This window comes from Pristiophorus japonicus, chromosome 13, assembly GCF_044704955.1.
Source record: "Pristiophorus japonicus isolate sPriJap1 chromosome 13, sPriJap1.hap1, whole genome shotgun sequence".
In the NCBI taxonomy this organism is placed as follows: domain Eukaryota; kingdom Metazoa; phylum Chordata; class Chondrichthyes; family Pristiophoridae; genus Pristiophorus; species Pristiophorus japonicus.
Window position 1 is genome coordinate 106,849,069 of NC_091989.1, and position 27,982 is coordinate 106,877,050.

Genomic DNA, 27,982 nt, shown 5'->3' on the forward strand with positions numbered 1-27,982 from the left:
ATTTTGCTTTTCCAAATGCCCTGCTACTGCTTCTTTAATAATGGACTCCAGATGTTTCCTGATTTTGTCTGCCTCCTTTTTTAAATAGGGGCATTACATTTGCAGACTTCCAATCTGCTGGGACCTCCCCAGAATCCAGGGAATTTTGGTAAATTACAACCAATGCATCCACAATCCCTGCCGCTACTTCTCTTAAGACCCTAGGATGCAAGCCATCAGGTCCAGGGGATTTATCTGCCTTTAGTCCCATTATCTTACTGAGTACCACCTCCTTAGTGATTGTGATTGTGTTAAGCTCCTCCCCCCCATAGCCCCTTGACTATCCACTGTTGGGATATTGTCAGTGTCCTCTACCGTAAAGACTGATACAAAATATTTGTTCAGAATTTCTGCATCTCCATGTTCCCCATTACTAATTCCCTGGTCTCGTCTTCTAAGGGACCAACATTTACTTTAGCCACTCTTTTCCTTTTTATATATCTATAGAAAGTCTTACTATCTGTTTTTATATTTTGTGCTAGTTTACTTTCATAGTCTTTCTTCCCTTTCTTAATCATTCTTTTAGTCGTTCTTTGCTGGCTTTTAAAAGCTTCCCAATCTTCTGTTCTCCCATTAGTTTTGGTCACTTTATATGCCCTTGTTTTTAATTGGATATCGTCTTTTATTTCTTTAGTTAGCCACGGATGGCTATCTTTTCTCTTACACCCTTTCTTCCTCACTGGAATAAATTTTTCTTGAAAATTGTGAAATATCTCCTTAAATGTACACCACTGTTCATCTACCGTCCTACACTTTAATCTATTTTCCCAGTCCACTTTACCTAACTCTCTGCCCTCATATCTTCATAGTCTCCTTTATTTAAGCTTAGTACGCTGGTTAGAGATTCAACTTTCTTACCCTCCATCTGAATTTGAAATTCAATCATGCTACGATCACTCATTCCGAGTTGTATCATTTTCTAATGATACATGGAAAAAAACCATACGACTAGTCTCGGATCGGAAGCTGGTGACTTTATGGTGGAGACATCCAGTGATACATAATTCCAGCTGATACATTGATAAAAAGCAGATGTATGCTCTGATGCTGTGCTCACGGCCTGTCGCAAGCCATTAGCCATGTCTCAGAAGGAGGAACTTTATTTGAACACCAAACTTCAGTGACATGCTCAGTGGATGCACCGGTTTACACCTTGAGTTACCCTGTACGGGTCTGTGCTGGGCATTGAGTTGCGACAGTGGCAGTTTTTGTCTTCTCTGACCTCTTGGGAGCCATCAGTGTTGCACATCAAACAAGAATATGCTGCTGTCATTTCCTCAAGCAGATGTAGAGCGAAAGGACAGCTCCCCATGCTGTTTGAATGTGTCACACACACAGGAGCACAGAATGGCTCAGGGGCACATATAGAAAGAAAAAAAAGAAAGACTTGCATTTATATAGCGCCTTTCACAATCGCCGAACGTCTCAAAGTGTTTTACCGCCAATTAAGTACTTTTGGAGTGTAGTCACTGTTGTAATGTGGGAAACGCGGCAGCCAATTTGCGCACAAGCAAGCTCCCACAAGCAGCAATGTGATAATGACTAGATAATCTGTTTCTGTTATATTGATTAAGGGATAAATATTAGCCAGGACACCGGGGATAACTCCTCTGCTCTTCTTCAAAATAGTGCCATAGGATCTTTTACATCCACTTGAGAGGGTTTAACATGGAATAAGAGTCTCCATAGAAGAGATTCGTTTCAGATATTACCAGAGATCCATAAATTCTCAAACGATTTCTTCAACAGAGTGGCAAGTTAACAAGTCAAATGAGAATGTAGTTACTCCCCGAGTTACTGTGATGAGATTGCATTTCCACCTTAATAGAATTAGTTAATCAGGAGACTGACATTAGAATGTTGATAGTTGATTTAAGGAGTTATGAGCTGCTTCCGTAAGACCGTTGAAAAATCAAAGGTTGTTTCGTTTCTTTTTAAAAAATAAATCTGTTTAACAACCAAGCTGAGCCTTGGGTTAGTCATAAGATAATTATATTTAATTCGCTGTTCCCTTCTTTCCCAATCATGTCTCCTCATTTTCTTCTCCAGCTTACACTAACTTTTTAAAATAAATGTCAATATTTGTATCGTGTCCCCTCCTTGGCTTGAAGCCTTGGCTCACTCAATGATAGTACCCTCGTCTCTGAGCCAGAAGGTTGTGGCTTCCAGCCCTACTCTAGAGACTTCAGCACAAAATCCAGGCTGGCACTCAGTGCAGTACTGAGGGAGTGTTGCACTGTCAGAGGTGCCTCCTTTCAGATGAGACATTACATAAGAACGTAAGAAATAGGAATAGGAGTTGCCATTTGGCCCCTCGAGCCTGCTCCACGATTCAATAAGATCATGGCTGATCTGATCCTGGCCTCAACTCCTTCCCTGCCCGCTCCCCATAACCCTTGACTCCCTTATCATTCAAAAATCTGTCGATCTCCATGTTAAATATATTCAGAACCAGCGTCCACAGCTCCTTGTAGTAGAGAATTCCAAAGATTCACAACCCTCTGAAAGAAGAAATTCCTGCTTATTTCTGTTTTAAATGGGCGACCTCTTATTCTGAAACTATGCCCCCTAGTTCTAGATTCCCCCACGAGGGGAAACATCCTCTCTGCATCTACCCTGTCAAGCCCCCTCAGAATCTTATATGTTCAATAAGATCACCTCTCATTCTTCTAAACGCCAATGAGTATAGGCCCAACCTGCTCAACCTTTCTTCATATGACAACCCCTTCATCTCAAGAATCAACCTCGTGAACCTTCTCAAACTATCCAATGCAAGTATATCCTTCCTTAAATAAGGAGACCAAAACTGTACATAATACTCCAAGTGTGGTCTTACCAACACCCTGTATAGTTGGAGCAGGACTGGCCTACTTTTGTACTCCATCCCCTTGCAATAAAGGTCAACATTACATTTGCCTTCCTGATTATTTGCTGTACTTGCATACTAACGTTTTGTGTTTCATGTACAAGAACCCTCAGATCCCTCTGTACTGCAGCATTTTGTAATCTCTCCCCATTTAAATAATAATTTGCTTTTTTATTTTTCCTACCAAAGTGGATAACCTCACATTTTCTCACATTATAGTCCATTTGCCAAATTTTTGCCCACTCATTTAGCCTATCTATATCCCTTTGTAGATTATTCGTGTCCTCCTTACAGCTTTCTTTCTCACCTATCTTTATATCATCAGCAAATTTGGTTACATTACACTCAGTCCCTTCATCCAAGTCATTAATATAAATTGTAAATAATTGAGGCCCCAGCACCAATCCCTTAGGCACCCCACTAGTTATAATTTACCAACCTGAAAATGACCCATTTATCCCGACTCTCTGCTTTCTGTTAGTTAGCCAATCCTCTATGCACGCTAATTACCCCAAATCCCATGAGATCTTATCTTGTGCAGTAAGTTTTTATGTGGTACCTTATCGAAAGCTTTCTGGAAATCCAAATACACAAAATCTACTGGTTCCCCTTTATCCACCCTGTTCGTTACATCCTCAAAGAACTCCAGCAAATTTGTCAAACGTAATTTCCCTTTCATAAAACCATGCTAACTCTGTTTGACTGTTTTATGATTTTCTAAATGTCCTGCTACTACTTCCTTAATGATGGACTCAAGCATTTTCCCAATGACAGATGTTAGGCTAACTGGTCTATAGTTTCCTGCTTTCTGCCTTTTCTTAAATAGGGGCATTACATTTACAGTTTCCCAATCCGCTGGGACCTCTCCAGAATCCAGGGGATTTTGTTAGATTACAAACAATGCATCACTAACTCTGCAGCCACTTTCTTTAAGCCCCTAGGATGCAGGCCATCAGGTCCAGGGGACTTGTCCACCTTTAATCCCATTAGTTTGCCTATTACCTTATCTCTATTGATAGTGATTGTTTTAAGTTCGCCCCCCCCACCTCCCCCACACCCCCCAACCACCCCCACAATAGTTCCTTGATTATCAATTATTGGGATGTTTTTAGTGTCTTCTACTATGAAGACCGATACAAAATATTTGTTCAAACTCTCTGCTATTTCCCTGTTACCCATTATTAATTCCCCAGTCCCATCCTCTAAGGGACCAATGTTTACTTTAGCTACTCACTTCCTTTTTATATACCTGTAGAAGCTCTTACTGTCTGTTTTTATATTTCTTGCTAGTTTACTCTCATATGCTACCTTCTCTGTCTTTATCATTTTTTTAGTCGTCCTTTGCTGGTTTCTAAAAATGTCCCAATCCTCTGGCCTTCCACTGTTCTTCGCAACATTGTATGCCTTAGTTTTCTTTCCTTTACTTCCTTAGTTAGCCTTCTCTTAAAGTCTTTGTTTCTCACTGAAATATATCTTTGTTGCAAGTTATGAAATATCTCCTTCAATGTTTACCACTGCTTTTCTACAGTATTACCCTTTAATCTATTTTCCCAGTCCACTTTAACCAACTCTGCCTTCATACCTTTGTAATTACCTTTATTTAAGTTCAGGACATTAGTTTGAGGCCTAGCTTTCTCACCCTCAAACTGAATTTTAAATTCTACCATGCTATGATCACTCTTCCGAAGAGGATCCTTCACTACAAGATCATTAATTAATCCAGCCTCATTTCACATTACCAGACCTAGAATAGTCTGCTCCCTGGTTGGTTCCACAACGCATTGATCCAAGAAACCATCCCGCATACACTCTATGAACTCTTTCTCAAGACTACCTTTGCCTATTTGATTTGTCCAATTAATATGAAGATTAAAATCACCAATGATAATTGCCGTAACTTTCTTCCAATCCTCCATTATTTCTTGATTTATACTCTGTGCTACAGTGTAGCTACTGTTAGGGGGCCTGTAAAGACCTTTGGGACATTCTGAGGTTGTGAAAGGTCCTATATAAATGTAAGTCTTTCTTTCATTTTCTTTTCCTAATGAGAAAATGTGAATCTCTCTTTGCAGCTCATTGATTTAAAGCTTGGAGCCATCATGACCATCTTTGCTGTCCTCCTTCAATATATATTACACTCCCATGCTCCCAGTGGTTGAAGGAAGCACGGTTCAGAGAATTGAGCCTCAGTGTTGTATTTCTATATCTTTGAATGTGGGTCCCTGCCGGGACTGCGAGATCGCTGGATTAACTGTGTAATATATATATTATATAGAGCAGTACTTTACCTCCAGCAGCATATATCATACAGCAGCACACCTTCCATTTAGTGCAGGGTCCCACTCAGGTCTCTTCCTGACACACAACCAACTAAAAGGCTTGCAGATGTACTCACCTCCTTTTCTTCCTGGGGAGCGGTGGTGACTTCAACTGTCGGCACAGTGGGATCGGTTGGTTTCACTTTTTCTTCAGGTTGCGGTAACACCCTTCCGAGTCCGTGCACAAGCCACCTGAGAACTCCACCGCCACCGCCACCGCCTCCATCCCTGCAGGAAAGTACACTGCCATTCTTAAACATTTGCATGTTTCCCCATGGAGCATGCAGCACAGACAGCATCAGCAAAGAGCAGTGTAGCAGCAGACACTGGCGGCAGAACGGGGCTGAGAGGAGAAGGTGCCAGAGGAGGAACAGCAGAAAAGGGCACAGTCACACATCTACAGGCGGTTTGTACAGAGGGAGCGAGCACAACAGAGAACACAGCGCAGGGGGACATAGAGGAGGAAATGGTGCAATCAAAGCGAGCTGTGGCCCAGAGTACAGCAGGAAAGAGCAGGAGAGAACTTACCCTGTGTCTGTGGCACTGTTGTGAAATGGGAGAAATATAGAGAAAATTGTAAAATTATTTAACCATTGGAGCTTAACAAAGCTATTAATGATTCGTCCTTTATATAAGACACATAGGGCTGGATTTTGCCGTCCTTTGCGCTCCGGGTTTTGCCCCAGAGTGGCATGAAAGGCGGCAGTGAGGTCTCCTGCGCCTCACCGCGATCCTCCGGACCAGTTTTGCGGTGATGCTGAGCAGCACCGCCAGGAAGAGCTGCGCTGGGTGTGCAACGCCTTTCATTGCGACACCGTCCGAGTTTTGACTCGAGCCCGACCCACACGCCTGGAATCGCGCCTTGCAATGACCGCCTGGGAAACCAGAGCGGTCTAGCCATGTCGGCGGTACTGAGGACGGTAAAGTGCTGGACAAGTAAGTGCGAGTGCTTGCGCCTCGAAAAGTGTACAATGCCTCCCTTAGTGCTGCGCCCCCTGACGCAGGGCCCAGATGGTGAAAATTCCTTACCAAAGTGCAAACTATTCCCCGCCGGTAACGTTCCCACCCCAAAAACAGAAAAGCCTAAAATCCAGCCCATAAAATAAATGTTTTAACTTTATAAATACTTCACGTCAGCGTATACATTTTTACAGAGGTCTACACTATTTTGGTGTGATACAAATAGCCAGTGATTATGCTATCTTACAGTAGAGGTGGTCTTAGCTTCTGTGAAGCAACTTAGAACCGGCAAAAATCACCACCAACTGACCACTCGGTCCTGGGGGAGGAAGATCGAATTACTGTACGCTTGTATCTTCATTGGAAGAATTATTATCGACACACGAAGGATGGGTAGCCTTTCTTCATTCATTACACTCCACGTACCACAAGCAACCTGGAAGCAAGAAGAGCTAAGGCATGCTCATACTCAGCCCTACCTGATCACAAGAAGTATTGGTGATCACATTGAGTATGGGATTTTGAGGGGTGATCTGTTCGAGGTGTTTAAAATGTTAAAGGATTTAATATGGTTGATACAGAGAAACTATTTCCTCTGATGGGGAAATAAAGAACTTGGGGACATAATCTTAAAATTAGAGCCAGGCCATTCAGGAGCGAAATTAGGAAGTCGTCTTTCACACAAAGGGGAGCGGAAATCTGGAGTTCTCTTCCCTAAAAGGCTGTGAATGCTGGGTCAATTGAAATTTTCATAACTGCGATTGATAGATTTTTGTTAGGTGAGGGTATCAAGGTACATGGATCTAAGGCAAGTAAATGATCTAACTGAATGGTGGAACAGATTCGAGGGGCTGAATGGCCTACTCCTGTTCCTATGTTCCTACATTATGCAAAAGCTTATAATGTGTTCCCATCTGGGAATATTTTGGTATTGATTCACTCCTTGGTCTTTTTGGTCTCACCTGCCTCTATTTGGCAACTGTCTATACCCGCACTGATTTGCACTATAACTGTGCCAGGGAACTGAATTCATACCCTCGCTGTCCTTGACTCTAGTTGGTGACATTCCAGATGAATTAAGTTGCTCTCTGGGTGTCCTGGTCCTAGATGAGCATTCACCCATTCTCAAGATGGTGAAGATTATAACGAGCCCTTTACCATGTCGCAGTGTTGAATTCTTGAGCATTACAGGATCTTGCCCAACACAGAGATAGTACATTGAGATGCCGAAGATAATGGCAGACATCAGTCCCAGGATTCTCAGACAGTATTTCACAGAAATATTGTTCCCTGGCTTGAAGCAAGGTAGCCTCTGAGGTTGGTTCCCAGGTGATTAGGAACTTTAGTCATGATCAGTGGGTTATAATGAAAGAACATATTCCAAACATTTTGAATTGCTCAGCTTACCATTCTGCAACAGGTGGTGGTTGACTTTGTGGTTGGGTGTCTGGAGCAGGAATGCACTCTGGAGTTGGAGCTGGAGCAGGAGTTGGAGTTGGGTCTCGAGCTGGCTCTGGAGCTGGTGGAGATACCTTAGTCTCTGTCAATAAAAATAAACTTACTGAAAAATTCTTAATCTCACAAAAGACCCAGCTGTATTGTGCTGCATGAATTCCTAAAGAAGATTACGTTCTATCTCACTGAAACGTATAAAATACTGACTGGGTTGGACAGACTGGATGCGGGGAAGATGTTTCCCATGGCTGGAAAGTTTAGAACAAGGGGTCACAGTCTCAGGATATGGAGTAGGAAATTTAGGACCGAGATGAGGGAAAGTTTTTTCACTCAGAGGGTGGTGAATCTGTGGAATTCTCTACCACAGAAGGCTGTGGAGGCCAAGTCACTGAATATATTTAAGAGGGAGATAAAGAGATTTCTAGAAACAAAAGGCATCAAGGGGTATAGGGAAAAAGCAGGAATATGGTGTTGAGATAGAGGATCAGCCATGGTCATATTGAATGGCGGTGCAGACTCGAAGGGCCGAATGTCCTACTACTGCTCCTATTTTCTATGTTTCTATCAAAAGGTTTCTGCAATGCCCATCTTTCCTCATACTATCATTCGAGACACTTCCCTGGTCACTCAGCTGGTTGAGGCAGTGGGTTGCTGAGCCAAACTGACCAGAAAGTTGCCAGGTTCAATACCCAATCTGCGCTGAGATAATTGCCTAGACTCTGCTCAGCATTAGGGGCAATACTATTGGTCTCTGCACTGAGTTAGAGAATGGGAAAAAAATCAGGGTTTCCTTTTTTTGATTGCCAGTCAGTGGCTCCAGGTAGAAAATACACACGTGTTAATGTCGGGTGAGGGCAGGATTAAACTCAGCTGTGCTGCCCCCACAGTCAAATAGTCTACCAATCTAGCAACACACAAGAATTGCCTTGAAAGAAAAGAAAGATTACATTTATATAGCACCTTTCATGACCACTGAATGTCCCAAAGCACTTTACAGCCAATGAAGTACTTTTGGAGTGTAGTCACTGTTGTAATGTGGGAAGCACGGCAGCCAATTTGCGCACAGCAAGCTCCCACAAACAACAATGTGATAATGACCAGATAATCTGTTTTTGTATGTTGATTGAGGGATAGATATTGGCCAGAACACCAGGGAGGGTGGGTAGTTACTGAAAGGCAGTCAGTGCCTGTGGAAATGTAGCACAGAAGTCACTGCCTTGAACAACAAGATGAGAAAATTGAGGAAGGGAAGGAAAAACCAGTTCATCCAAATTCCCCATCTGTTCAAATACGTATTGCGGGAATACATTGCGGCACAATTTCATAAATCACTGAGCTAAATCCAGCATGGTTTGATCCAGAAGTAAAGAAAATAACTTCATTTTGACTCTCATTCTCTGCCACGAGATATGGCTGGTAGATTTTTAAATACATTGAAACAGTGGCTACACTTCAAAAAGTACTTCATTGGCTGCAAAGCGCTTTGGGACGTCCGGTGGTCGTGAAAGACGCTATACAAATCCAAGGTTTTCTTTCTTATACATTTCTGTTGAATGTTTGCAGAACACAAAGTTATTACTGAGAGGATTTAACCAGTCACAGTAAGGAATCGTGAAGTGAAAATGTTCACTTTCTCCTTCAGCCACATGCAACAAAATGAACATTTTGGTAAATTAGTTAATATTGCTCAATCCTGAGCAGTTCCCACAAACACTTCCATTGACCCAATAGGATTTGAACCATTATATTATGTTTAATATTTGTAAATATATTACAAATTAGCACGGGAAAGTAGATAATGCTATACGCATCCAACAGTTATCATCAATGTGAAATACCATGTAATTCAAAGAACATAAAAGCAATAAAAAGCTGCTTTCTATCACTTGTGGACATTAATCCAAGCATGTAGTCACATTCAGAAATCCGTCTCTACTATGTTTATCACCAATAGCTATTGCTTAGGTTTATGATGGTGAAATCTGGATAAATCAAATGTCTGCTATTGCTCATTTTGCCCTAATTTGTGATAAATATTTACCTTTGCTTGGTTCTTCTTCCTTAATCTGCATCAGTGAATCCACATTTAGATGCCGAGTAAAAATATAAGAAAATAGACAAGTGTTGGTGACTCAGTACAAGCAGAGTAGAATACGGACAAAAACCTGAGGTGGACTTTGAATTCCAATGCACCTCCAGTGTATGAATTCCAAATACCATTCACTATTCGATTGTATACATTCTCAATATAACATTTATCTCCCTATTGTATAAAACTTCAACAAACTGGTCATCTTCTCCCTTGTATAAAATTTCAATATCCATTAATCTCTTTAACCATTAACCCTCCCTGTTGTACTGAATTCCAGTGTACCATTAATCCCTCCCCCCACCCCCCGTTGTACAGAATTTCAGTGTACCATTAACCCCCCCCCCCCCGCTGTTGTACAGAATTCCAGTGTACCATTAACCTCCCCTGTTGTACTGAATTCCAGTATACCATTCACCTGTCTGATTGTATAAATCTCAGGGTACTACTCCACAGTCCTATTAAATACCATTCCAATATAGTATTCACTGGCCCTGTTACACAGTATTCCAATGAACCATTCATCTTTCTTTTCCATACAATTCCATTCTGCAATTCTTCTTCCACTATGTACAGTTCCAATGATAATTCTCCACTTACTTTTAATAATTCTAACACCTTTATATAGCGCTGTTAATGCAGTAAAACATCCCAAGGCACTTCACAGGAGCATTATCAAACAAAATTGGACACCGAGCCACATAAGGAAATATTAGGACAGATGACCAAAAGCCTGGTCAAAGAGATTTTAAGGAGCGTCTTAAAGGAGAAGAGAGAAGTGGAGAAGTTTAGGGAGGGAATTCCAGAGCCTAGGGACTAGCAGCTGAAGGCACGGCCACCGATGGTAGAGCGATTATAATCAGAGATGCTCAAGAGGCCAGAATTGGAGGAGTGCAGATATCTGAGGGTTGTAGGGCTGGAGGAGGATACATGGCGAAGCCATTGATGAAGTTGAAGATAAGGATCAGAATTTTAAAATTGAGTGTTGCCAGACCGGAAGCCAATGTAGGTCAGCGAGCATAGGGGTGATGGGTGAGCGGGACTTGGTGCGAGTTAGCACACGGGCAGCCGAGTTTTGGATGAGCTCAAGTTTATGTAGAGTGGAAGATGGGAGGCCAGCCAGGAGAGCATAGTCAATTGTATAGAATGCTTGCTTAAAAACATAAAATATATTGTTAATTTAGATGTGGCTATATAAAAGTGTTTCTGAAATTGTTTAAGTGGAGACAATTACCTCTTTATCCTTCGCAGAATTGCGTGCAGCTCTTGGCAGTTTGGGGCTATCAATATGAAGTGGAATAAATCTGCTCAGATTTTGTGCAATCCAGACCAGGACACCACCATCAGAACTGTATAGAAATATTTGAAATAAAATAATGGCATCAGTCAAAGATATTTTGGTGAACAACAAGCAAATCCCTTTCCAAAATATCACTTTCACTCTCATTTCAACCTAGATCACTCAAACCAGAGAGACAAATATTCCTAAGTACCACTCATATAGAATAGAATTAAATTCACAGGTGCTAATGGGGACAGGTCAAAGAGAGAAGAATGAGGTCAATGAGCCTTGCAGGACAATCTAATTTAATGGAGAATACAGTCATTGAGTCTAGCCGGTAAAATCCTACAGAGAGAGAGAGAACGTGGTCATTGCCCAAGGAGGGACAATCCTACAGAGTGAGAGAGAGAACACGGTCATTGCCCGAGGAGAGACAATCCTACAGAGAGAGAGAGAGAACGTGGTAATTGCCCGAGGAGGGATAATCCTACAGTGAGAGAGAGAGAATGTGGTCATTGCCCGAGGAGGGACAATCCTACAGAGAGAGAGAGAGAGAATGTGGTCATTACCCGAGGAGGAACAATCCTACAGAGAGAGAGAGAAAGAGAGAGAGAATGTGGTCATTGCCCGATGAGGGATAATCCTACAATGAGAGAGAGAGAACGTGGTCATTGCCCGAGGAGGGATAATCCTACAGTGAGAGAGAGAATGTGGTCATTGCCCGAGGAGGGATAATCCTACAGTGAGAGAGAGAGAGAGAGAGAACGTGGTCATTGCTCGAGGAGGGATAATCCTACAGTGAGAGAGAGAGAGAATGTGGTCATTGCCTGAGGAGAGACAATCCTACAGTGAGAGAGAGAGAGAACGTGGTCATTGCCCGAGGAGGGATAATCCTACAGAGAGAGAGAGAACATGGTCATTGCCTGAGGAGGGACAATCCTACAGTGAGAGAGAGAGAGAACGTGGTCATTGCCCGAGGAGAGACAATCCTACAGTGAGAGAGAGAGAGAGAGAACGTGGTCATTGCCCGAGGAGGGATAATCCTACAGTGAGAGAGAGAGAGAATGTGGTCATTGCTCGAGGAGAGACAATCCTACAGTGAGAGAGAGAGAGAACGTGGTCATTGCCCGAGGAGAGACAATCCTACAGTGAGAGAGAGAGAGAGAACGTGGTCATTGCCCGAGGAGGGATAATCCTACAGTGAGAGAGAGAGAGAATGTGGTCATTGCTCGAGAAGAGACAATCCTACAGTGAGAGAGAGAGAGAACGTGGTCATTGCCCAAGGAGGGATAATCCTACAGTGAGAGAGAGAGAGAATGTGGTCATTGCCCGAGGAGGGATAATCCTACAGTGAGAGAGAGAGAGAATGTGGTCATTGCCCGAGGAGGGATAATCCTACAGTGAGAGAGAGAGAGAACGTGGTCATTGCCCGAGGAGGGATAATCCTACAGTGAGAGAGAGAGAGAACGTGGTCATTGCCCGAGGAGGGATAATCCTACAGTGAGAGAGAGAGAGAATGTGGTAATTGCCTGAGGAGAGACAATCCTACAGTGAGAGAGAGAGAGAACGTGGTCATTGCCCGAGGAGAGACAATCCTACAGTGAGAGAGAGAGAGAACGTGGTCATTGCCCGAGGAGGGATAATCCTACAGAGAGAGAGAGAACATGGTTATTGCCCGAGGAGGGACAATCCTACAGTGAGAGAGAGAAAACGTGGTCATTGCCCAAGGAGGGATAATCCTACAGAGAGAGAGAGAGAGAGAGAACGTGGTCATTGCCCGAGGAGGGATAATCCTACAGAGTGAGAGAGAGAGAACGTGGTCATTGCCCGAGGAGGAACAATCCTACAGAGTGAGAGAGAGAGAATGTGTTCATTGCCCGAGGAGGGACATCCTACAGAGAGAGAGAGAGAGAGAGAACGTGGTCATTGCCCGAGGAGGAACAATCCTAGAGAGTGAGAGAGAGAGAACGTGGTCATTGCCCAAGGAGGAACAATCCTACAGAGTGAGAGAGCCAGCACATTGAGAACAAGAAGAACAAGATCATGCCAGGTTCAAACAGCATATAACAGACAGGGTCAGTCCGAAACTGTACTAAGTATAAATAACGTATGAGGTGTGTTATTGCCGCAGATTACAAGGCTGTGCAAAGTGATGATTTTGAGCCAGGAGTCACCTATCAGTTGTTTCAATCTCTTGGGACAGTGTTCGTTACAAAATGCATCCCAGGGGAAACATTAAAAAAGTCAAATTTTTACTAAAAAGCATCCCTTGTCTCAAATGTGTTGGCATATCAAAGTATAAGCTGAAGCAAGTGGTGCCAGTACCTAATCAGCCCACTGGACGCTGAGATCTGCTGTGTTTCTCCTCTGTCAGAACCGTTACCTGCAATAGAAACACCTCAAATTAGATTAGGATGAGAACAGGATGGTACTTTGCCCTGTCACTAATTCTCTGTGCAATAGATACTCTGCAAAGTTGTCCTTACAAGTGGTACCAAAAAATTGTGTTATTAAAAAATACAAGGTACACAGAATTATCCCTGTCACTAGCTATAACATCTTTCTTCAAGAAGAAAGCATGGAACAAGAGAGCACTAATTAAGCAAGAAAATCAGGTAGAAATTTATCTCATTAACTTGTAGACTGTTGGAGGAATTGAGAAAATCACTAAATAAAAATAGTGGGTACTTTCTGCAATGGGGCAATCTGCTGACATGTTTAATTAAACAGAAGCAGCAGTCAATTCATGAAATGGGGTTGGTGAGAAAAAAAATTACTTTAAACAAAACTGATCATAATTTGTCAGTGATAGGGTTGGGCAATTAATACAGTATGCATATGTAAATGTATTAATTAAATAAAAATAGCAGCTATCTATTTCAAGAAAATTGCCATGAATTTATGAATTAAATAAAAAGAAATAAAACAAAGTTGCCCCAAAACTAATCGAATAAAAGAACGGAAGATTTAATCAAAATGATTGCAATCAAATTTATTTATGAAATATATAAAATGAACAAATTGAAAATGGTATTCAAAATGTATCGGTGAAACAAAAAGAGTGGTTATTATTAAATATGGAGGTAACAAAACAATTTTTTAAAAACTTTTTTGCTTAATATTTGAGCTGTGGGTGGTGGGTGAGAATATTTTAAAATCAATATTTTACATTTGTTGTTGTTTTGAGCTCTCTACCTTATGTACCCCAACATCGATCCCACCCCTTCTTGCTCACTAACACACCCCATCATCAGTCCCCAATATGTCCCCTGTTACCAGCTGGTATGCTGCTCCGAGCCCAGTAATTGGTTCGCGCTGGCCAGCAAAGATCGAAAAATGGAGCAAGACCCAAACTTTAGAGGAGCAAAAGCTGAGCAATTGGGGAGCGTGGAGCGACCTGAGGGCCAAAAGAGTGAGAGAAGTGGCCGCTGGACATGGATCAGGAGATGACGGGGGTTAACGGGCCACAGAGTACGAGAGCACCAGGCAGCGGGACAAAGCACGGGCGAGGAGAAGAGCCGAGAACGAGTCCATGACCAGGGAACAGAGGGAGGGAGGCAGATCAGAGTCACACGGGCACAGTTCCCAGTGTGAGCCTCGCTGAGAGTGGGAAGGACAGAACTGGAGCAGGGCCTGGTGCAGAGTTCTTGATACTCTTCCAGAATGGTGGTGGTTGGCGGGGTGGGTGGGGGCCGAGAGTTTGTTCGGGTACCGAAGGCAAGTTGTGAGACTCAATGAAGTCCCGCATCACAGTGATATTTCCACGTAACTATTAGGGACTTAACAATGGGGTATGTGGGGAATACAGCCGGTATCGGTTTGTTTCTAATCATGATGTGTTCACTTTCTAAACCTTGCATCCTTCATTTTCGATGACACTTCACTACAAATGTGCTTTGATCAGCAGCATTACTGAACATGATCGGCAATATGAAGAATCAGCATTAAGTAAATAACAGACCTGGACGAAAGATTTTTAATTAAATGTGTTCACCTTCAACTTTGTCACGCAAACAACAGGAGTGCAATGGTCAACATATAGGGGCCGAGGGCGGTGAGGGGTCGGCGCAGGGCGGTGAAGGGTCGGAGCGGGGCGCTGAGGGGTCGGCGAAGGGCAGTGAGGGGTCGGCAAAGGGCGGTGAGGGGTCGGCGCGCAGCGGTGAGGAATCGGCGCAGAGGTGAGGGGTCGGAGCGGGGCGGTGAGGGGTCGGCGCAGGGCGGTGAAGGGTCGGCGCGGGGCGGTGAGGGGTCGGCGCAGGGCGGTGAGAGGTCGGCGCAGGGCGGTGAGGGGTCGGCGCAGGGCGCTGAGGGGTCGGCGAAGGGCAGTGAGGGGTCGGCAAAGGGCGGTGAGGGGTCGGCGCGGGGCGGTGAGGGATCGGCGCAGAGGTGAGGGGTCGGCGCGGGGCGGTGAGGGGTCGGCGCAGGGCGGTGAAGGGTCGGAGTGGGGCGGTGAGAGGTTTGCGCAGGGCGGTGAGGGGTTGGCAAAGGGCGGTGAGGGGTCGGTGCGGGGCGGTGAGGGATCGGCGCAGAGGTGAGGGGTCGGCGCGGGGCGGTGAGGGGTCGGTGCAGGACGGTGAGAGGTCAGAGCGGGGCGGTGAGAGGTCGGCGCAGGGGCGCTGAGGGGTCGGCGCAGGGCGGTGAGGGGTTGGCGCAGGGCGGTGAGGGGTCGGCGCAGGGCGGTGAGGGGTCGGCGCAGGGCGGTGAGGGGTCGGCGAAGGGCGGTGAGGGGTCGGCGCGAGGTGATGAGGGATCGGCGCAGAGGTGAGGGGTCGGCGCGGGGCGGTGAGTGGTCGGCGCAGGGCGGTGAGGGGTCGGCGCAGAGGTGAGGGGTCGTGCAGGGAGGTGAAGGGTCGGCGCAGGGTGCACAGTGGTCGGCGCGGGGCACAAAGGGGTTGGCACTGGCTGGTGAGAGGTTGGCACACACGGTGATGATGTCATCAGCAGGCGTGCACCAGCCCGGAGCACTAATTGCGGGGTGCGGTGCGATCGACGCTATCGCCACCCCCCCACCCCACCACTCACCGCCCCCCCCAAACCTCCGGGACAATTTCCCGGGTGGTACAAACACCCCAGACGGAAACTTGATTGCGCCCCATTAGCACCTCCCTATACAAAGGAGCAATTTCGGACCCTTAACTTGGAAATAAACAAGGTGCACGCATAGAGGATTACTCTTACAGCTGTGAGGGGATAGTTCGGGCTCTGCACTGTGGCTGTCATGTAACGATAGTTGAGCTCCACTGTACATAATAGGTCACATAATCCGTGTCGCACAGCATCACTCAAAGGTGCAATATCAATAGGATGCTGTAGCCAATCACTGCTTATAATATACAATAAATATATTTAAACTCACCTGATTCATTTTCAGATGCTGAAGTTTGTTTAACTTTCACCGTTTTCTTTGTTGGAAATAAAAACAGAAGACTGGTTGGGAAAGTGGGACTTGAATTGCAAACCAATCGTTGACTGATACTTTAATACCTAATCACTATATCAGCATTATGCACCCTTTATAAAAACTGCAAAAAAATAGACATTGCAATATAAGAGATAGTTACATAGCAACATAGAAAATAAGTGCAGGAATAGGCCATTCGGCCCTTCGAGCCTGCACCACCATTCAATAAGATCATGGCTGATCATTCCTTCAGTACTCCTTTCCTGCTTTCTCTCCATACCCCTTGATCCAGTTAGCCGTAAGGGCCATATCTAACTCCCTCTTGAATATATCCAATGGGCTGGCATCAACAACTCTCTGCTGTAGGGAATTCCGCAGGTTAACAACTCTCTGAGTGAAGAAGTTTCTCCTCATCTCAGTTCTAAATGGCCTACCCCTTATCCTAAGACTGTGTCCCCAGTTCTGCACTTCCCCAACATCGGGAACATTCTTCCCGCATCTAACCTGTCCAGTCCCGTCAGAATCTTGTAAGTTTCTATGAGATCCCCTCTCATCCTTCTAAACTCCAGTGAATAAAGGCCCAGTTGATCCAGTCTCTCCTCATATGACAGTCCAGCCATCCCTGGAATCAGTCTGGTGAACCTTCGCTGCACTCCCTCAATAGCAAGAATGTCCTTCCTCAGACTCGGAGACGAAAACTGAACACAATATTCCAGGTGAGGCCTCACCAAGGCCCTGTACAACTTCATTAAGACCTCCCTGCTCCTATACTCAAATCCCCTAGCTATGAAGGCCAACATACCATTTGCCTTCTTCACCGCCTGCTGTACCTGCATGCCAACTTTCAATGACTGATGAACCATGACACCCAGGTCTCGTTGCACCTCCCCCTTTCCTAATCTGCCGCCATTCAGAAAATATTCTGCCTTCGTGTTTTTGCCACCAAAGTGGATAACCTCACATTTATCCACATTATACTGCATCTGCCATGCATTTGCCCACTCACCTAACCTATCCAAGTCAGCCTGCAACCTTTTAGCGACTTCCTCACAGCTCACACCGCCACCCAGTTTAGTGTCATCTGCAAACTTGGAGATATTACACTCAATTCCTTCATCTAAATCATTGATGTATATTGTAAAGAGCTGGGGTTCCAGCACTGAGCCCTGTGGTACTCCACTAGTCACTGCCTGCCATTCTGAAAAGGACCCGTTTATCCTGACTCGCTGCTTCCTGTCTGCCAACCAGTTCTCTATCCACATCAGTACATTAACCCCAATACCATGTGCTTTGATTTTGCACACCAATCTCTTGTGTGGGACCTTGTCAAAAGCCTTTTGAAAGTCCAAATGCATCACATCCACTGGTTCTCCCTTGTCCACTCTACTAGTTATATCCTCAAACAATTCCAGAAGATTTGCCAAGCATGATTTCCTTTCATAAATCCAGAAGATTTGCCAAGCATGATTTCCTTTCATAAATCCATGCTGACTTGGACCGATCCTGTCACTGCTTTCCAAAAGCGCTGCTATTACATCTTTAATAATTGATTCCAACATTTTCACCACTACTGATGTCAGGCTAACCGGTCTATAATTAGCCGTTTTCTCTGTCCCTCCTTTTTTGAACAGTGATGTTACATTAGCTACCATCCAGTCGAAAGGAACTGATCCAGAGTCGATAGACTGTTGGAAAATGATCCTCAATGCATCCACTATTTCTATGGCCACTTCCTTAAGTACTCTGGGGTGCACACTATCAGGCCCCAGGGATTTATCGGCCTTCAATCCCATCAATTTCCCTAAAACAATTTCCCGCTTTATAAAGATATCCTTCAGTTCCTCCTTCTCACTAGACTCTCGGTCCCCTAGTAATTCCGGACGATTATTTGTTCCTTCCTTCGTGAAAATAGAACCAAAGTATTTGTTTAACTGGTCCGCCATTTCTTTGTTCTCCACTATAAATTCGCCTGAATCTGACTGCAAGGGACCTACGTTTGTTTTCACTAATCATTTTCTCTTCACATGTCTATAGAAAATTTTGCAGTCAGTTTTTATGTTCCCAGCAAGCTTCCTCTCATACTCTATTTTCCCCTCCTAATTAAACCCTTTGTCCTCCTCTGCTGCATTACAAAATTCTCCCAGTCCTCAGGTTTGCTGCTTTTTCTGGCCAATTTATATGCCTCTTCCTTGGATTTAACACTATCCTTAATTTCCCTTGTTAGTCACGGTTGAGCCACCTTCCCCGTGTTATTTTTACTCCAGACAGGGATGTACAATTGTTGAAGTTCATCCATGTGATCTTTAAATGTTTGTCATTACCTATCCATCGTCAACCCTTTAAGTATCACTTGCCAGTCTATTCTAGCCAATTCACATCTCATACCATCGAAGTTACCTTTCCCCAAGTTCAGGACCCTTGTCTCTGAATTAACTGTGTCACTCTCCATCTTAATAAAGAATTCTACCATATTATGGTCACTCTTCTCCAAGGGGCCTCATACAACAAGATTGTTAATTAGTCCTTTCTCATTACACATCACCAGCCCTCTAATTGGCTAGGATAGCCAGCCCTCTAGTTGGTTCCTCGACATATTGGTCTAGAAAACCATCCCTAATACACTTCAGTAAATCCTCCTCCACCACATTGCTACCAGTTTGGTTAGCCCAGTCAATATGTAGATTAAAGTCGCCCATTATAACTGCTGTACCTTTATTGCATGCATCCCTAATTTCTTGTTTGATGCTGTCCCCATCCTCATTACGACTGTTTGGTGGTCTGTACACAACTCCCACTCGCGTTTTTTGCCCTTTGGTATTCCGTAGCTCTACCCATACCGATTCCACATCATCCAAGCTAATGTCCTTCCTTACTATTGCATTAATTTCCTCTTTAACCAGCAATGCCACTTTTTTCCTTTTCCTTTATGTCTATCCTTCCTAAATGTTGAACACCACTGGATGTTGAGTTCCCAGCCTTGGTCACCCTGGAGTCATGTCTCCATGATGCCAATTACATCGTATCCATTAACTGCTATCTGCGCAGTTAATTTATCCACATTATTCCGAATACTCCTCGCATTGAGGCACAGAGCCTTTTTAACACCCTTTGCTCCTTTAGGATTTTGCTGTAATCTGGCCCTTTTTGCTTTTTGCCTTGGGTTTCTCTGCCCTCCACTTTTACTTTTCTTCTTTCTATCTTTTGTTTCTGCCCCCATTCTACTTCCCTCTGTCTCCCTACATAGGTTCCCATCCCCCTGTCATATTCGTTTAACCCCTCCCCAACAGTACTTGCTAACACTCCCCCTAGGACATTGGTTCCGGTCCTGCCCAGGTGCAGACCTTCCGGTTTGTACTGGTCCCACCTCCCCCAGAACCGGTTCCAATGTCCCAGGAATCTGAATCCCTCCCTTATGCACCACTCCTCAAACCACGTATTCATCTGAGCTATCCTGCGATTCCTACTCTGACTAGCATGTGGCACTGGTAGCAATCCTGAGATTACTACTTTTGAGGTCCTACTTTTTAATTTAACTCCTAGCTCCCTAAATTGGTCTTGTAGGACCTCATCCCGTTTTTTTACCTGTATCGTTGGTACCTATATGCACGACGACAACTGGCTGTTTACCCTCCCTCTTCAAAATGTCCTGCACCCGCTCTGACACATCCTTGAACTTGCACCAGGGAGGCAACATACCATCCTGGAGTCTCAGTTGCGGCTGCAGAAACATCTATCTATTCCCCTTACAATACAATCCCCTATCACTATAGCTCTCCCACTCTTTTTCCTGCCCTCCTGTGCAGCAGAGCCACCCACGGTGCCACGGACTTGGCTGCTCCTGCTCTCTCCTGATGAGTCATCCCCCCCTCAACAGTACCCAAAGCAGTGTATCTGTTTTGCAGGGGGATGACCGCAGGGGACCCCTGCACTACCTTCCTTCCACTGCTCTTCCTGTTGGTCACCCATCCTCTATCTGGCTGTCTAACCTTTACCTGCAATAAGACTAATTAAAAAAGACCAGTTATTAAAAAATCTCTGGAATGCCCCTCTGATAGTAAAAAAAACATAAGGAATAGAGGCATTCTTCCCCTCTAACTGTCCACTATGTGGCCAACATGTCCCAATCCCAGCAGAAGTGGTAGACTAGTCGACAGTCAATCCTAGCTGAAAATAGGTCATAGAATTTGTAATCCCATCTGAATTGAGTTATCCCTTAATGCCATCCGAGAGGCTGATCTATAAAACCCAGATGATAGATTTGAGATCAGAGTGGCATTCCAGAGATCTTTTTATATAAGAAATTACATCGCAAATTGACTCTTCTCCAGTAGTTATTCTAGACATATGACAGCTAATTCGCTACCAACATCCAGAGAAGCCACCATCACCGTATTCCCCCAAAGAATAAAGATTCTGTCCAATGTGCCTTTTACTGACACAAACTGAATATCGAACTCTCTACCACAGAGAGTGGTTGAGGCGAATAGCATAGATGCATTTGAAGGGTAGCTGGATAAACACATGAGGGATAAAGGAATAGAAAGTTGTGCCGAGAGGGTGAAGTGAAGAGGGTTGAACGGAGGCTCATGTGGAGCATAAAGACCGGCAGAGACCAGCTGGGCCGAATGGCCTGTTTCTGTGCTGCACATTCGATATAAAACAATTCTGTCAGTTTATGGGGGACAGGCCATGGTGCATCTAGTAGTAGGTGATTGCAATCTGTCAATGTTGTGTGACAGCTGATGGTTGAGTTGAAGACCTTCCTTATCAGATATATTTGAGTCAAAAGGACTCGGAAGGTACGTGATTCCTTGACTTGCCTATGAAAGGTTGCCAACCAATTATTAAAATACAATTCCATCTCTTACCTCCTCTGGCAGTTTCTCCGCTGATTGAGAGCCATCCTTAACCATAGGTATGGCCTCGAGACGTCTGACTGGCTGAGGAGGCTGGGGAGCAACCTTTGCTATCCAGGTAAACATCCTATTTAGGGGCGTGGGGAAAGAGATAAATCAGAAAGCCAAAATAATGATTCTAAAATGATAACTTGTAAATACGTATGATATTGTAACCACACTAATACATCAGAATACGATTGCATAAAACAGACCAATATTCTGCAAAAAAATACTGCATTACTTTCCCTGCTTGGGACCAGATGGCAGCTGCAGAATTGAGGGAGATCTGGAGTTGGGACAACGACAGAGGTTATGGAGGAAGGAGAAGTGCTGAAATGTTAAGTGAATAAATCCCTCAACCACAAATGCCTACAGGGGCACCACCAGGAAACTTAAAGGTTGGCTACAGAACGGTGGGACAGCGGACACCACGGAGGTGCAACAGGATGGCTCGAGGGCCAAAGTGCTTATCAAAAGCTTTTGGAGAAATTCCTCGGCAGGCCAAAGGGGCTGAAAAATGCAAAGCAGTTGCGCAAAAGTGTGTTTAGAGCAGAAGGCCTAGCGGAACCCACAAGAAGAAGATAGGGACCTGTATCCATCAATTGCAGGGGTTCCTGGTCAGCTTTGTCAGGGATGGAATCTTCTCCTGCCCCACACAAGGCCAACGACACTGAGGGAGCAGAGCTGAGTGCTAGGAATCCACATGCCAGGAGTTGCTGCTTCCCCAGCTCAGAAGATACCCTGCATATTATTGGAGGCCAGTACAACAGGACGGATGAGGCGTACTGTTCTCCAAATGGGCACAAGCAAAAGCACCCTGAACCACTGAGAAAGTTAGACGTACGAGGAGGAACCTAATAATGGTATAGAGAGAATAAACCCGGGACAACAATTTCAGATATTCTAGGGTTAACAGGACACAAGTGTAGGTTTCTGAAGGACTATTTAAGAAAAGAAGGTGTTTTGGAAGCATCAGATCAAATGGACTGTACCAACAACTTGTATTTATATAATGCCTTTAACACAGTAAAACGCCCAAGGTGCTTCACATACTTAACAGCGCTTAACAGTGAACATACAGCACAATAATGAACACTGACTGTGTAACGATGAGCAGATTGTACAAAAGTAAGCACCAAGGCCCTGAAAATCCCTAGAAACTCTCCCACTCTCTCACTATAATTTTGCACTGCTTCTCTGAGGGTTCTGCCAATCACCCAGCAAGTTGCAGCGGGAGACTAGCGAGATTAAATTGGATAACCCCAGCAAACGGGTGCGGGGATCGTGATGCACGGCAGCATGTAAAATCCATGCTGCGTGCTGTTTGGAATGATTGCTGTGGGCAGCCAGTGCTCCTGTGCTGTTCATTGGCTACACGCATAAGCAGGGGCCTGATGTCGTGAATGCCAACGTTAGTTAAAACAGCCTGCACCTCTTAAAGGGAAGGTGCATTTTGGCTGGAATAGGTGCCGAGAGTCATTGCAGAAGTGAATGTGTCCTGGGATAGAGTGAAGAATGGCTGACCACAGCAGAGCATGTGCACCAAGGGTTTCTGATAATAAACTGGAGGCCTTGGTGGCAGAGGTGGAATGGAGGAGAGAGTTCCTGTATCCGCAGGGGGCAGGTGACCTCCAGACACATGATCAAGGGGCAATGGGAAAATAATAGTGGCGGAGGTCAATGCCAGGAATGTTGCTCCAAGAACGTGGATGTAGTGCAGGAAGAAGTTTTATCATCTTACACAAGTTGGGTGAGTTCATCTTCAAATGCCATATTCTACCAACTGCACCACTTGCCTGCTTCACTGCTTCATTCACTACATGCCCACCACCCATCTACCAATACTCTCTATCAATCAGGTCTCAACCCTACCATTCATATGCCTTGTCCCTTTTTCATTTCACATGCCCAAGAACTGGAACCTGCTCAGTCCAGTGGAGGAAGGGTAAGAATAAAGTGAAGATGAAGAAAAACCATCACTCGATCACTCAGTTGCTGCCACCAGCTCAGATACCGACACTGCGCGTATTTTAGAGGTTAGGATAGAGGAGGGTTCTGCACGTGTTGAGACATCAGGCACAAATACGCAGGAGCCAGGGTGTGTCAGCTCACCAGAGGGCAAGGTCGCACACTAGTTCTGCTTCAGAAGAGTCAGATGAGGACCAGGCTGTAGAAGAAGACTGATGGGTGTACACACTAAATGCCTGCTGCACTGGAAAGCCTGCCAGAAAGCCTGCATTCAATGTCAAGGAGCATGGAGGAGTGCAGCACCAATTTGGCATAGGGATTTAGCAGAGCTTAGAGACCATGCTTTCCAGCATGGGGCGGGGGCGGGGACACAGGCGGGGCAGTATCGGGGCGGGGGCACAGGCGGGGCAGTATCGAGGCGGGGCACAGGCGGGGCAGTATCGAGGCGAGGGCACAGGCGGGGCAGTATCGGGGCGGGGGCACAGGCGGGGCAGTATCGAGGCGGGGCACAGGCGAGGCAGTATCGAGGCGGGGGCACAGGCGGGGCAGTATCGGGGCGGGGCACAGGCGGGACAGTATCGGGGCGGGGCACAGGCGGGGCAGTATCGGGGCGGGGCACAGGCGGGGCAGTATCGGGGCGGGGGCACAGGCGGGACAGTATCGAGGCGGGGCACAGGCGGGACAGTATCGGGGCGGGGGCACAGGCGGGGCAGTATCGAGGCGGGGCACAGGCGAGGCAGTATCGAGGCGGGGGCACAGGCGGGGCAGTATCGAGGCGGGGGCACAGGCGGGACAGTATCGAGGCGGGGGCACAGGCAGGGCAGTATCGAGGCGGGGCACAGGCGGGGCAGTATCGGGGCGGGGGCACAGGCGGGACAGTATCGAGGCGGGGGCACAGGCAGGGCAGTATCGGGGCGGGGCACAGGCGGGGCAGTATCGGGGCGGGGCACAGGCGGGGCAGTATCGAGGCGGGGGCACAGGCGGGGCAGTATCGGGGCGGGGCACAGGCGGGGCAGTATCGAGGCGGGGCACAGGCGGGGCAGTATCGGGGCGGGGGCACAGGCGGGACAGTATCGAGGCGGGGGCACAGGCGGGGCAGTATCGAGGCGGGGCACAGGTGGGACAGTATCGGGGCGGGGGCACAGGCGGGGCAGTATCGAGGCGGGGCACAGGCGGGGCAGTATCGGGGCGGGGCACAGGCGGGGCAGTATCGAGGCAGGGGCACAGGCGGGGCAGTATCGGGGCGGGGGCACAGGCGGGGCAGTATCGGGGCGGGGCACAGGTGGGGCAGTATCGGGGCGGGGCACAGGCGGGGCAGTATCGGGGCGGGGCACAGGCGGGGCAGTATCGAGGCGGGGCACAGGCGGGGCAGTATCAAGGCGGGGCACAGGCAGGGCAGTATCGAGGCGGGGCACAGGTGGGACAGTATCGAGGCGGGGGCACAGGCAGGGCAGTATCGAGGCGGGGCACAGGCGGGGCAGTATCGGGGCGGGGGCACAGGCGGGGCAGTATCGGGGCGGGGCACAGGCGGGGCAGTATCGAGGCGTGGGCACAGGCAGGGTAGTATTAAGGCGGGGCAGTATCGAGGCGGGGGCACAGGCGGGGCAGTATCAAGGCGGGGCACAGGCGGGGCAGTATCAAGGCGGGGCACAGGCGGGGCAGTATCAAGGCGGGGCACAGGCGGGGCAGTATCGGGGCAGGGCACAGGCGGGGCAGTATCGGGGCGGGGCAGGGCGGGAACGGGGCGGGGATGGGGCAGTATCGGCGCGGGAGCACGGCAGGGTGGGGCAGTATCGGGGCGGGAGCGGGGCAATATCGGGGCGGGAGTGTGGCAGTATTGGTGCAGGGGCGGGGCAGTATCGGTGCGGGGACGGGGCAGTATCGGGGCGGGGGCGGAGCAGTATAGGGGCGGGGGCGGGGCAGTATCGGGACGGGGCAGTGTCGAGGCGGGGGTGGGGCAGTGTCGAGGCGGGGTGGGGCAGTATCGGGACGGAGGTGGGGCAGTATCGGGGCGGGCAGTATTGGGGCGGGGCGGGGCAGTATCGGGGTGGGGCGGGGCAATGTCGAGGCGGGGGTGGGGCAGTATCGGGACGGGGCGGGGCAGTATCGGGGCGGGGGTGGGGCAGTGTCAAGGCGGGGGTGGGGCAGTATCGGGGCGGGGCACAGGTGGGGCAGTATCAAGGCGGGGGCACAGGCGGGGCAGTATCAAGGCGGGGGCACAGGCGGGGCAGTATCAGGGCGGGGGCACAGGCGGGGCAGTATCAAGGCGGGGGCACAGGCGGGGCAGTATCAAGGCGGGGGCACAGGCGGGGCAGTATCAAGGCGGGGGCACAGGCGGGGCAGTATCAAGGCGGGGGCACAGGCGGGGCAGTATCAAGGCGGGGGCACAGGCGGGGCAGTATCAAGGCGGGGGCACAGGCGGGGCAGTATCAGGGCGGGGCAGGGCGGGAGCGGGGCGGGGATGGGGCAGTATCGGGGCGGGAGCAGGGCAATATCGGGGCGGGAGTGGGGCAGTATCGGTGCAGGGGCGGGGCAGTATCGGTGCGGGGGCGGGACAGTATCGGTGCAGGGGCGGGGCAGTATCGGTGCGGGGGCGGGACAGTATCGGTGCAGGGGCGGGGCAGTATCAGTGCGGGGACGGGGCAGTATCGGGGCAGGGGTGGGGCAGTATCAGTGCGGGGACGGGGCAGTATCGGGGCAGGGGTGGGGCAGTATCGGTGCGGGGGCGGGGCAGTATCGGGGCAGGGGTGGGGCAGTATCAGTGCGGGGACGGGGCAGTATCGGGGCAGGGGTGGGGCAGTATCAGTGCGGGGACGGGGCAGTATCGGGGCAGGGGTGGGGCAGTATCGGTGCGGGGGCGGGGCAGTATCGGTGTGGGGGCGGGACAGTATCGGTGCAGGGGCGGGGCAGTATCAGTGCGGGGACGGGGCAGTATCGGGGCAGGGGTGGGGCAGTATCAGTGCGGGGACGGGGCAGTATCGGGGCAGGGGTGGGGCAGTATCGGTGCGGGGGCGGGGCAGTATCGGTGCGGGGGCGGGGCAGTATCGGGGCAGGGGTGGGGCAGTATCGGGGCGGAGGCGGGGCAGTGTCGAGGCGGGGGTGGGGCAGTATTGGGGCGTGGGCGGGCGCCTGGCCGAACCAGCGGCTGCCATTGTCAGGCCAACTCAGGAGTCAGCCGACAATTAGAACAAAATGGCGGCCGCGGTGGTGCTCCCTCCGCTTTAAGAGTGGCCGCAGCGACCAGCCACCGGCAGCTTCACGCACTGCAAAGATGTCGGGGTTACTGACCGTCGCTGACTGTGCTCCCATGGGGCAATTCCCCCCACAGGCCACAAAAAGGGTCGGTGAGGGTTCAGCGCGATGGGCGGGGCGGGGCAGGAAGGCTGCGGCGCGCGGAAACCCGTTTCAGCCTACCCCCGCCATTGGGCAATTGTGGACAGGTCACACTTGCCACCTGCCCCCAGGCGGATAGGCCTTACTGCTCCGTTAGCGCCTCTCAGAGGTTAGGTGGGCAGCCGTTATGTGCACATGCACAAACATCCTTTCAGTTTGCGGGTGATGGGGCAGCTTGTGGGCAATGGGTCAGTTTGGGGTGATGGGACAATTTGAGGTGATGGGTCAGTTTGGGGTGATCATTCAGATTGGGGTGATGGGTCAGTTTAGGGTGATGGATCAGTTTGGGGTGATGTCCGTCCGGTGTGATGGTGTCCATCACACTTCTTGTCGGATGTATGTGCACGCGCATCTTGGAAGCCATTTTTGAGCATTAGGAGACCAATTAGTGCCTAAAAACAGGCGCTATATACCCCAATTTCTTTTCCCACTGGCTTTTCAGGGCCTGACTGTTTAACCCTGAGCGCTATGTATAATAGACACCAAGGAGTATAAATTCGTGTGCGCCAACAGAATTTCCAGTGTTACCGGCAACTCGAGTTAATGGCCGCTGGTGAAAACTTCACGTTGGGTGTTGGCAATGTGGAACGCAGAGTTAACTTACCGTGCAACGCCCTCCTGATGCCATTAATAGAGGCCTCCGACCTGAATTTCCCATCCACAGTCGGCGTTGCAGCTTCTTACAACCAATGGGAGTGAGGCTGTGGAGCTTGCAAGGCATTGTGGGCAATTAAAGGGGCTATGAATTAAAGGGGCAATGCATTCAGAAGTAATAAATATTACAGTGCAGTGAAAAAATGCAGCTCTCAGCCCTTACTGCTTTCAATAAGACATTTATATTAAAAAGAAGTCACAAATCGGATTCTTCAGCACTTAAAGCTGAATTCTCTTAAAAAAACAGGAAATGTGCTTCAGCACTAGCACAAATGGCTCAGGAAGTCGGGAAGGGGCACGCAGAGCCTCACACGCAGCACTCCAGCTTTGTGCAGTTGTCAACCCTGCAAGAGGAGTCCTCTACTCACGGGGTCAGGAGGCCCTCCAAAAAGAATGATGTGGGACCAAACACCGAGGCTGCCACTTCCAGCAGTGTAGTCCCAATAGCCTGGCTCCAGTGCGCAAAGAAGCTTCATGGCCTCAGACCACTGGTCAAGGTCAGTGAATGCATCTTCAAAAGCTGTCTCCTACCAACTGCATCACTAACCTCACACACTTCTCAATGCATGATTCGGTCCCAATCTCTCACCTACCAACAATATGCACCAATCACAAGGCACATCTCCCATTGCTAGCCACACCTCACCCCACCCCCATAG

At 48.0% G+C, this 27,982-nt stretch overlaps 1 protein-coding gene across 1 annotated transcript in view; it reads right to left on the reverse strand.

The window, feature by feature from the left end:
• The window catches only part of LOC139278739 (DNA translocase FtsK 1-like), a 47,887-nt gene extending 20,537 nt beyond the window's left edge, over nt 1-27,350 (reverse strand). The window contains exons 1-8 of the mRNA XM_070897831.1: nt 27,274-27,350; nt 21,279-21,393; nt 16,366-16,411; nt 13,335-13,392; nt 10,962-11,076; nt 9,680-9,704; nt 7,591-7,723; nt 5,301-5,451 (exon numbers count right to left, since the gene is read on the reverse strand). Coding sequence (XP_070753932.1) covers nt 5,301-5,451; nt 7,591-7,723; nt 9,680-9,704; nt 10,962-11,076; nt 13,335-13,392; nt 16,366-16,411; nt 21,279-21,392 — 642 coding nt within the window. The 5' untranslated portion in view covers nt 21,393; nt 27,274-27,350. The remainder of the gene's footprint in view (nt 1-5,300; nt 5,452-7,590; nt 7,724-9,679; nt 9,705-10,961; nt 11,077-13,334; nt 13,393-16,365; nt 16,412-21,278; nt 21,394-27,273) is intronic.
• Nucleotides 27,351-27,982: the final 632 nt, after the last annotated feature.